Source organism: Rhinatrema bivittatum, chromosome 18, assembly GCF_901001135.1.
Source record: "Rhinatrema bivittatum chromosome 18, aRhiBiv1.1, whole genome shotgun sequence".
NCBI classification, from domain to species: domain Eukaryota; kingdom Metazoa; phylum Chordata; class Amphibia; order Gymnophiona; family Rhinatrematidae; genus Rhinatrema; species Rhinatrema bivittatum.
In genome coordinates this window covers 40188796-40200860 of record NC_042632.1, presented here as the reverse complement: position 1 = coordinate 40200860, position 12065 = coordinate 40188796, and the positions used below count along the sequence as shown (strand labels likewise).

General features: G+C 39.6%; 1 protein-coding gene across 7 annotated transcripts in view; it reads right to left on the bottom strand.

Annotated features, from left to right (window-relative positions):
- Positions 1-12065, bottom strand: part of SGCD (sarcoglycan delta) — a 667313-nt gene that overhangs the window by 487135 nt on the left and 168113 nt on the right. For all 7 annotated transcript variants that reach the window (XM_029584042.1, XM_029584043.1, XM_029584037.1 and 4 more), the window contains exon 2: positions 5072-5130. In XM_029584042.1, the coding sequence (XP_029439902.1) occupies positions 5072-5074 (3 nt within the window). In that variant the 5' untranslated portion in view covers positions 5075-5130. The remainder of the gene's footprint in view (positions 1-5071; positions 5131-12065) is intronic.

Here is a 12065-nt window from a genome sequence, read left to right as displayed (position 1 = left end):
TGTTTTTTTGAGGCAAGTAGACTTTAAAGTTGACAAATCCTGTCAAACCAAATTGTATCTCAGGGCACCTTCTTTCCAGAGCTATAGCTCAAGACATCAGGCCAACTTGATGACAAAATATTTCCATTTCTGTTTCCTACTTAAGGGTTTATTAAACATGGTGTTAAAGTTGTTGGAGTAGGCCTCAAGTTCTGCCCTCACAAATTCTTCTAAAAAGCACCTCGCATAACGAGTATTTGATAAGTTACATTTCTTGTCATTAGGTAAGTGGCAGTGAAGATTCCTACTCTTGGGAGTCCACGGCTGGGAAATAGATTTATTGATTATTTTGAAATGGTGCCATTGTGGTTTAGTGGTTTCTACTACCTATTTAAGATTATGACAAATATGAGCTATATGAATTGCTAATTTAAAAAAAAAAAAAAAAGCTTGCCATGGTTTGGAAAAAAAATTATGTTGGGGGGTAAAAGAGGCCACCATAAACACTAATCAACACCACCCACATGAGCCCTTTTCCCAGGACCAATCACTAAATACATAATATCATCTCCACTACTAAACACATAATACTATCTCCACCACTCCCAGAGCACAGAGAGCCAGATTTACTAAATCCAGATCAGATGACTGCACAGTCATGCATCCCATTCACTTTAATTCATCCTTTGACTGAAGTTGCTGTATAAAAGTAATGGAACTGTTATTAAAGTGTCATGATACACAATGACCAAACAATATCCTACTCACTCACACTTTATACTGACATACCAATGCAGTGTTGAAGGCACTTTCACACCAACCATTACTCCCATGACTTTCACAATAACAAGAATCTATTTGCTCAATTAATTACATAACTTCTCTATGACAGACGAGATAAAATAATTAGTAATATCTTAAGGATTGCATATGAATGGGGTTTTCTAGACATTTTTTCTTAATAGTGCCCATGGCATGTTACAGTTTAACAATACTATACCATCATCGAACAAATTAAAAAAAAAAAAAGTTTACATAAGTCCCAACCAATACATAATCAACCAACCTCACAACATAACCCTAGCTGTAGTTACACGATGTTAGGTTCCATATTAGGAGCTACCACCCAAGAAAGAGATCTAGGCGTCATAGTAGATAATACATTGAAATCGTCAGCTCAGTGTGCTGCAGCAGTCAAAAAAGCAAATAAAATGTTAGGAATTATTAGGAAGGGAATGGTTAATAAAACGGAAAATGTCATAATGCCTCTATATCGCTCCATGGTGAGACCACACCTTGAATACTGTGTACAATTCTGGTCGCCGTATCTCAAAAAAGATATAGTTGCAATGGAGAAGGTACAGAGAAGGGCAACCAAAATGATAAAGGGGATGGAACAGCTCCCCTATGAGGAAAGGCTGAAGAGGTTAGGGCTGTTCAGCTTGGAGAAGAGACGGCTGAGGGGGGATATCATAGAGGTCTTTAAGATCATGAGAGGTCTTGAACGAGTAGATGTGACTCGGTTATTTACACTTTCGAATAATAGAAGGACTAGGGGGCATTCCATGAAGTTAGCAAGTAGCACATTTAAGACTAATCGGAGAAAATTCTTTTTCACTCAACGCACAATAAATCTCTGGAATTTGTTGCCAGAGGATGTGGTTAGTGCAGTTAGTGTAGCTGGGTTCAAAAAAGGTTTGGATAAGTTCTTGGAAGAGAAGTCCATTAACTGCTATTAATCAAGTTTACTTAGGGAATAGTCACTGCTATTAATTGCATCAGTAGCATGGGATCTTCTAGGTGTTTGGGTAATTGCCAGGTTCTTGTGGCCTGGTTTGGCCTCTGTTGGAAACAGGATGCTGGGCTTGATGGACCCTTGGTCTGACCCAGCATGGCAATTTCTTATGTTCTTATGTTCTTATATAATGTAAACCAAAATGTAAAGAAATGCAATCAAGACACGAAATGAAACAGGAAATATTGCTGGTGTTCCCTTGCCATTTAACAGCAACAAATCTCTAGTCTAAAGATGACAGTACATCGTACCACTGGTGAGCAGGAATAGAGAACACAGCTTCAGATTTGTGTGGTGTGTGTGATGGAAATGATCATATTCAGCTTGCTTTCCTTTTCACAAAACAGGCAAACCAAAGTGTCCTTCGAGGGCAATGTAATAAGTTGAATCCAACGTAATAAATAACTTTAAATTTCATGCCTTAAGGCATTAACCTACCAACAAACCTAGACCTTGCATTATAATGTAGGATTTGTGATAGGCAAGTCATCAGTTGTCAAGAGCTCCAATTTCCCAATAATTTCTATAGCACTTCCTGTCTGAAAAAAGATTTTATTTGTTTTCTTAAGGGCATGCTTAGGGCTGGAGAATGGGTACAGTTCCTGGCTTCATGCCCTTCCTTCACGCTGACAGAGTGCAAGTGTGTACAGACCCTTATCTAAAAAACAAAATCAGATGTGTATAAGTGATGGACAGTAGCTTTCAGACAGGCACACGGGAGCACATATACGCTTGTGTATTAGCACGCGCCCAGAGACTCAGTACACACACACACGCATGTTATTAAACAGCCTAGGTGCGCATATACGTGCCACAAATTTTAAGCTTGTGTGCACCCAGCAGCGTAAGTCAGGTCTGAGCCACATAAATGAGGGAATTTTATAACAGGTGCCACGACCAGTTTCACCAGTTTGTCCACCCAGTTCGCCCATTCTAGAGCTAGGTCATCCAGAACCCCCAGGTTCTTTAGCCTGCACGTCGACCCAGTTACCCCAGATTCCTTAAACCCCCCCACAAAAGCCCGGAAAATAGTTTTATTGAGACTTCTAGAAGTAAAAGTTGTGTGGCACTAGATTTGGGCGCGCAAACGGGCACGAAGGCACTTGCGTGCACATCTCCTGCCCCAGCCCCAGAATGCCCATGCCCTGCTCACACTACACTCACATTGCACCCCTTTTTTTGGTCTGATGCAAAACATTCGCACATCAGGACTTGTGCACTCATGTGGGTGGCTTTTAAAAATCAGGTGGGCGCTTGTCCTACATGCAGGTACAACTCCCGATTTCGGCGCACACCCGGCTTTTAAAATTCACCTTTAAGCATGTTCATCTTGGGGGCGCTTCTCTTGTTCCAGACAGGCAAGAGGATATCAGGTGATGATGCAAATTGGAAAAAGATAAAGGAAGTTCATGTGCATCCAAATGAGGTTGGTAATGCATTTTTGTAAATCAGAGTGGTGCTATCTTACAATGTTGTAACACTGCAGAGATGAACTCCCTGCCAAAACAGTAAATTATTTTTTTAAATGTAGGATTTTTATTTGTTTAGCTTGGCAAGTAATCTTTCAGCCTGAAATGTTTCTAAATCCTGAATAAGGGGTAAATCAATTCCTAAATGAAAAGAAGGAGAGGAAAAATTAGGAGTACGACATAGCTCAATTCTTGAAAGTGGTCAGTTGGGAGGACCAGGGCATGGAATCAGTTAGGGGATCTGTTTGAATCTGGTTTAGATCACCAATGCTTAAAATGGCCTTTAGGAAGCTTAAGGGAATTAGAATGGGAGGTTTCAATCCAGTTTCCAGGACAGATATCTGCATCATCAATTCCACAGTCTTAAATGGCATCCAGTAGACACTCATCACAAGCAGAATGGATTGGAAAACTGAACAGGCTTCCTTGCAAGGTTTATGGTCATCCCTGTGGCAGCTGGAACTAACTGGAGAACGTCAGCTTTTCATTGGTGTTTACTTGACTCATTTGATAAGCAGTAAATACACAAGGAAAAAAAAACCCAGTGACGCGTGTCTTCCTTATAACCTTGAATTGCTAAGAATTACCTAGCGCTCTTCAGCTTAAGTTGAACATTTGATAAATTATACCAAGTGCCAATGTAACAGTGTTGAAAGAAAAAAATATATAGAAAACCATAAATTTCTTCTGCACATTTCCAACTTTTAAAACATACAAAATGTTCTCTTACTCTGAAAGGGAAAAAAATAAATCTCTTCAAATTTATGGACAAAGTGTGATATTTTTACTACCAGTTATAGTACTGTCTAGGATTACTGTATCCCAAAAATTCAGAGTAACCAATCAAAATGAATCTCAGGAAAATAAATGCATGTAACCATTCAGAAGCAGTCTCAAGGCATCCTATAAATAAATACAAATTTACCAGTATCTATATCCAATATTTCCTTATTTTTGGATGATTTTTTTCTTTACAGAATAATGAGACCATTCGTTTGGAAAATGCAATATCATTTTGTGCATCATCCTTCACAGATAGGTACCCAAAAATGCTTTAAAAGTAACAAAACAGGAAATAAGTAAAATACTGATAAAATGGATGTATGAGGCCGAGTACAAAAGATGGGTTTTCAGGACTGGCAATGCTGCCCACTGCCATGCAGGAGACCTCCTGATTCCTGGGCTTGGCATTTACTCCTTGGGCCAGTCAGAGCTGGGGATGCTGTGAAAGCAGCATTCATAGCTTCAGGATCTGCCCCAGGTCAAATAGAACCCTGTGCCTGAGCCCCCACCCCGGAATTTCATCTTCGGGATGGTGTGGGAGGATCTTACCCTCGGAACTTGCAAACTGGCACCCCCCTTGAGCGCGCCACCACCCTGTGCAGAAGCATGCTACAACAGTGACACCTAGTGGCCAGATTTAGGATGCCTGCATGCTGTGTTCCAGAAGAGGCTGCAGTCTGCGGCCCCTGGCCAAGGACTTTCAGCACAATGGCTAGGGGGTGTCACAGACGCGTTGGGTAGCTGTAAAGGAAGGCTCATGACACCTTATCTCAGAAAATGCTGGTTCTACACAAATTGCAAGTTCAAAAGGCAGCAAGAGAAAACAGATTTTTTTTTTTTTTTTAAAGAAGGGAAAAAACACTTTATCGCTAGCAGCGATAATTTCTGGATGAAATAAAAAGCAGGACATGCTTAGTGAGCAAACAGTAGGAGAGGAATAGGAAGAGAGAAAGATGGAGTGATGCTTATGGGCCAGACCACAGAAGATTTATGATCAGCAGCCAATTGTTCAAAAAGAAATATTTAGAAGACAAAATCTACTTACCATGTACTGGGCTGCATTTCAGAAGTTTGTATAATCAGCAGAGATACCCAGTCTGCGCTCTACGGAAACAACGACAAAAGGGTTAGTTTTGCCTTAGTATTTCAGAAAGCCTTTCCATAGAAAAAACACTGAGAAGGATGCAATCTGTCCAATTTCCTTCCTGCTGCAATACCATAGACCTACTTGATCTCCAGCTCTCTCTCTTCGCTGCTAGCTTATGGATCTTTGATGCTTATCCCAGGCTTTTTGTTTTTTGTTTTTTTTTTAATTCGGTTACTGTTTTGTCTCTGCCACCTCCACTCAAAAGCTGTTCCATGCATCCGCTGACCTTTCTGTGAACAAATATTTCCCTATGTTATTCCTGAATCTACTCATACCTTAGAACACTCTCTCATAAAAAAAAAAAAAAAAAAGAAAGAAAAAAACCCGCTTCTTCCTTGCGAATACTTTTTTGGTATTTGAATACCTTTACCATACCCACTCTCTCTCTCCTCCCATACACAGGCCCTTAAACATCTCATATCATAGTGCTTTCGGTACAGCCTAAGCATCATTTTGCTAGCCCTCCTCTGCACCGTCCCTGCTCTGCATGGATCCTTTTGGAAGTACGGCCTCCAGAAAAAACATTGAGAATAAAAAGGAGCCGATTTACTAAAGCTGCTTTAAAACATGCCCAGCGACAAGCTGATTCTAATGCCGCTTTCATTTAACTGCACTAGGGCCCTATTTACTAACAATGTGCCAGGGTGTTTCGGTAAATAGGCCCCCATCTTCAGGATTTCCAGTTTGTACTCTGATGCACAAGAAGAGGGACTGAGAAGCACTACAACAGGCATAGATGCAAGATTGCTGGCAATCGAAGCACACACACACACACACACACACACAAACTACATGGGGCAAATCAGAAAACTCTATGACTTGATCAAGACGTACCAGAGGGAAATTCGGAAGTTTTCTTCAGAAGCTATGCCACCGTTGAATAGGATTTATTATCTCCCTCAGAAAAAAAACATGCTACTAGTTCCGGAGTTCAAGATTGCACTGTACAAGATCAATTAAATAGAGACACTGCTGTTTTTTGTTTGTTTTGGTTTTAAGAGAATTCAAGATGAAATATCTTCGAAAGCCATCCTATTAGTGTCCTTTGTCTTTGAACCAGATAAAGATTGTTATGCATTTTTCTTTAGAAATAAGGAGCGTTTGTTTGTGGGACACAAAAATGTGGGTTTTTTTTCCTGATCTACCTTATAAAACACAGATCGGGCATAAGCAATTCCTCCAAATGAGGCAGGAAGTACTTTGAGGGGGTTTCCCCCCCTGTTTTCTGGGTAAATGTCTAATCAAATTTGAAAACATTCACTATATATTCTTTGATCCAGCACAACTTAAAAATTTTTCTTGAGGCAAAAAATTGCTGTACCTACTATTAATGCTATCAATTGGTATTCATTAGTTCTGCTTTGACACCGAGGAAGACCTCTAGTTTTGCCTTTTCTTTCTTATTTGATTTCTTTAATACCTGTTGTCTTTCTTGCTTGCTATTCTCTCTCATCATTCTCCCTTCATTTACAGTGGGATATTTAGAGGTTCATCTGAGAAATTACTGTTTTCTTTTAAAGTTTGATTTTTTTTTTTTTGTTTTCTGTAACCTAATTTCTGTGCAAAGTATACTTTGTTGTTATTTTCTGGAATATATATAAAGTTTTAAAAAAAAACAAAAAAAAAAAAGCAACTTTATGATGGTATAAATAAGTATCATAAAAACCAAAACAAGCAGGTCATTTTTCAGACGAAAATACCATAAATCTGGTCTTCATGACAGAAAGAAATGCTCGAACCAATATATGTCCATAGTGGGATAAACTTCTAGAGAGCAAACAAGTGCTTCAGGGTCGTAGGATAACACTGTCAGACTTAACGGCCTGAATCTCATGATACCGTAAGTTCAGCCTTTTCAGACAGAAGTCCATGTGTATAAAATGCATGTTGCAATCCTTCAAAGTGCACAGCATGTATGCTGCATATTAGGTAGGTGCTTTCTTTTGAAATAGACAATGTCAACATTGTCTGTGTTTAGTGATGCTTTCAAACAAAACAATAGAAAAAAACATGAGATTTCGTGTTTTATTTTCTGTTGTTTTTAGTGCGCACTATTTGCAAATAGGGTGCGCTAGTTCTCCCAGCAAACATTCAAACCCAGGGCTCTCTATCCCATCCCTCAACCACCCCTGGAATTAGCCAAAGTTCCTTCAGAAAAGTTTATTGCTGTGAAAGCCTGGTCACAGGTCTTGTCCCCAACTCCTCGCCTTTGTTAAAAAAAAAAAAAAAAAAAAGGCCCCCCCTTCCAAACTTTCCAAATCTGCCCTAATGGTCTAATGGGGGCCGGAGTGATCCCTAAGCTCTGGACTCAGCCCACCACCATTTTCCAAAATGGCGCTAGCCGGCTCTTTGCCACTATCAAGTGACAAGGGCTGTCAGCACCATTAGAGTTTGGGACACTTGGTGTGGGATATTTATCTAGGCGATCAGGTTTTTTCCATTTTTTGTTTTTAACAACTCTTTAGGTATTGGGAAAAAGCACGCACTATTTTCCAAAACAAAAAATAAACAAACACCCTGAGTGACAAACAAATTGGCCCCTAAATTAAACAAAACGACAGATTTTTTTTTGGCTTGCACTCTATAATGTCTTTACAGCCTACTGACATGCGAGACTGGAAGAGTTTTTCAAGGAAGCATGTCTTAGTTCTTGCCCCTCACTGTACAAAGTGCTATGTACAAGTGGCCTATGCCTCACAGAAATGGAATGAAGGTTCTCTTTTAATAAGCAAACATCAAAAGGGGTTAGACAGCCCTAAAAGCATCAGCTAGTGTCATATAGTGCAAGTTGAGTTTTCACTTAAGGCTTGAGTGACAGTAGTAAAGCCGCTTTCTCAGCTCAGTGCCCTTTGAGAACTGGAATGGCCGACACTTATCAGCGGTTCCATCACCTATTACTTGGTTTTGTAAGTACTGTAGCCCATTAGATACATGACAGTCTATTAATGCTAGTTACAAGACTTTCAGTTACTCCAGAATCTATACACAGTAAAACATCCATCGTGTGTTCCATTTCTGTAAATAAAAGAGAACATTTTCTAAAAAGTTGATGAGCAATGAAGCAACAGCTAAAAATTATTGTGCTGTTTAGAATAAAGCATTACCAACAAAAAAACCCATATCTAGACCTTCACGCTACAATAATCCAATAAATTATTGGAATACTATAGCCCTAGCAGGTCTCAATAAGGAGATAGAATGGAGCTCTTTGTTATAAGGGTTCTGTTCTGCAAGTTTCTTCCTGTGATAAAAGACCCGATGTTTGTTCTTTTATATGTATGTATATATTGATAAAGTTTTCAGTTCAAAATTGTAAGTCTGTGAAACCAGAAGGTGAGGTGTGGGGTTAAGGGGGGTTTTTTTGTTTTGTTTTATTAAACAGCATGAGCATGCTCACACTCACCCAGTTTCAAACATTATTACAGATGAGAGGATTGGAATTGTGACTGTGGGCGAGTTCTTTTGATTGATGCAGTAGTTTAAGGTATTGTAGGATATTTTGTTGTGGGTCTGATTTTTTCTGGGTTTGTTTGTTTTTTGTTTTTAGAATAATTGTCATGGTCCCCTGATTCAGGCAGTTGGGTGCTGCCGAAATGCTGCAGAGTCTAGCATTTTTTGGAGAAACATTATACCATCGGGGTCTGAAATGAGTCCAATACTCTGATACCTTGGAGCCATTTTTTAAATAAATCTGGTGTAATGTGGTGATTCCGTAAGAATTGGATGTGTTTGGGATATAGCACACCATCATTGCTACCTTTGCTTTGAAACATCAGGCATTATTTAAAGAAACTGATTGTTGGGTGGGACTAGTAACCTTTGAGCTATTTGCAGCACAGAAAGCTTCGGAAATAAAGCACATATTTTGAGTGCTATAGAAACATCATCTGCATTATATATCGAATGAGGATCATTCCCCAGGAGAGCTTTATAATTTTTTGAACTGTTAGGGATGAACCTTGAATTTCCAGACTGTTTGTAAACTGAACTTTGAATTTTCAGACTGCTTGAAAATTGAGAATTTTGGAACATAATAAGCAGTCTTCAAGATGAATCATGCTTGTTTTGAGCAGCGGGTGTAGCCAATATTGGTAATTCTGGGATGTAAAATTTTGGGGAAGGAGGTCTGTAGTTTGGGAAGAGTTGTGCGGGATATGATATTGTGTGAATTTTGAGAGGGGCTGTATGACTTTTTATTAATGTATTGAAAGAAAAAAATTAAATGTTTCTTATAGAATTTAGATAATTGTCAAAGAACAGTAGGCTGTGAATTTGGATTTCTAATGTTTGGATAAATAATAAAAAAAACTTTGTTAAATGGACACTTGTGAGCTACTGTCAGGGACTGTTACTTTGGGATTTTTTGATTAGAATAAAGCACTGACAGGACTCAAGGAAACTAACAGGTAAGATTCTAATTTCACCTTCCTCATCGTTCTGTCAGACCAGTCCAGACTTGTGGAATGTACCTAAGCAAAGACCATCCCGGATGAGAGTACACCAGAGCTGTTCCAAAGGCCATGTCTCCCTTTATCTGGTTTAGCCTGAAGTGTTTAATAAATGACTGTAACGAGGCACATTCTGCCTTGCAAATATCTACCGGAGAAACTCATTTGCACTTTATGCTCTAGCACAGTATGTTTCCAATCTCTCTGGAACTGGCTTTCCTTTTCCTTTATAGGTTGAAGCTATTACCTCCTGAATCTATCTGGCAATGGACACTTGATGATGCTTCTCCCTTCTGGACCCCACCACATCACAATAAAAAAAAAAAAAAAAAGCATCTGACTTCCGAAATAAATTTGCAGTTTTTAGGTAACACCACAATGCTCTTCATACATCCAGGAAATGTAAGCCTTTCTTTCTACCAATGCATTCTGACTTCATAAAGCAGGGAGGAAGACCTCCTGGCTTAGATGTAATTCCAACACCACTTTAGGCAAAAAGGATGGTATCAGCCTAATACTGACATTTTCTTTTGCAAACGTCAAGAAGGGATCCCCAGCAGGACAGTGCCTAGAACTTGGAGATTCTTCTTGCTGAATAGATGGCTACCAAAATCACCTCTTCAGGGTAAGATCTTCAGTGGCTCAAATGGGGCTCCCATCAAGGTTTTCACTACAAGGTTCGGGTCCCATGGCGGGATTAATGGCCATACTGATGGGTATTCAAGCTTCACTCCCCTAAATAAGAGCATATCATCTGTATGCGCCACCAGTGAGCCAGGTCTAACCTGCCCCCATAACATGCTATGGCTGCAACTTGCACGCCAGACAAGTTTAGAGCTAGCCCTCTTGTAAACACTGCAGAATCAAGGCCAATTGTTATTTACACAAAGCCTCAAAAATTCTCCATATCCTGACATAAGCCAGGGACGTTGACTTCTTCCTTGCTTTCATTGGTGTCAATATCATCTCGCTTGAATATCCTCACTTGTTCAATCACGTCCTCTCAAGAGGAAGGGAGAAAAAAAAAACAGGAGTGGAGGGGCTGAATTAGGAAGCAGAATGTATATTCCTTCATCTGCTCCATATCCTGTTTGTTCCAGGCTCTCCTCCTCCCCTCATGTTCCCAATATTGCTGAGCTCTCGCTGATCACCTAATATGCCCGATGGAAGAACCGGCTCTGTAAACAACCTAATGCCGGCTTCCACCCTCTTGCACATCTCTTATCTGATCTTGCAACCCTTTTCCTACTCTTGTCCTCCATGTGTGTCCCAAGCATGCTGAAAATCTGTTAACAGGGCTGGTCTTCACCACCTCTGCTGGTAGGTCATATAAAGCCTTGTCATTTATCTATAAAATTTATAGCCACAGATCTCAGCAGCTTACAATAAACTGCACAGTATTAAAAAAAATAAAAACCCCACAACAATAGAATATTGAGATGTAACATTTAAACAGACAGGATAAAAACATACATATAAGGTGCGGTAGCTTATTCTCAACCAGGTGTATCACAGAGGCCATGGAAGGGATTTCTGCAGACTTTTAGCATTCTACTATCAACCCAGCTATCTCATGGCCTGCAGCATCACTAGGTTGGGCTTCCATTCTCTGCCCTTCTGTTTTGTGCTTATCTCTTCTTCCCTTGCCTCTGCACTTGAGAGAATGAAGGATTTGTTTGCAACACTGCAGCCTTCTAACCATAATCCTACCAATAGCGCAGAGTGTGTCGGCAGATAAGGATCATTTAGGCCAGTACCATCCCTGGCACAATACCATAGACCCTGGCCACCTTCAACTTTCTCTCACTTCTATCACTAGGGATTCTCTATGCTTATCCTACACATTTTTTTTTAAATTCCATTACCATTTGACTGTTCCACCCTTTCCATGAAGAAATATTTTTGGATATTGCTCCCAATTCTACCCCAAGAGCAATTATATGAGCACGATACTGTGACCTCTTATTCTAAACTCCTCTAGTTCAGACTTTATTCAGATTTTTGTTTTGACTATTTTAGTAGATTATTTGACTCAAAGACCTGAGGCAGTTTTGTCAATCATTCTAATTTAGGATAGTAGTTAGACTAAATTACAGTTTGCCAGCATGGCCTTCAATGCTCTCTCTCTCATTTTTTCTCAAGAAGAACAGATGGCGACTCGTTTTGTAGAGGTTAGGGTGTAATTAAAACAAATTTAAAGACTTCATCCCACAAAGTGAGTTACTTGAGCCTTATTCCGTCTGGCTGCATAATCCCAACAGCCACAGTGTGCTGGAAGACAGTGGTATAAGTTCACAGAAAGAGAGAGTAATTTTTTTTCATTTGGCAAGTTCTATCAAGAAAAACTGAAATACTGGCAAAAGCAAATCAATCGTCATGAAATGTCTTAGTTTGACTTACCTGCATTTTTTTTTTTTAACTCAAAAAGTAAGGATTCTTTTCCC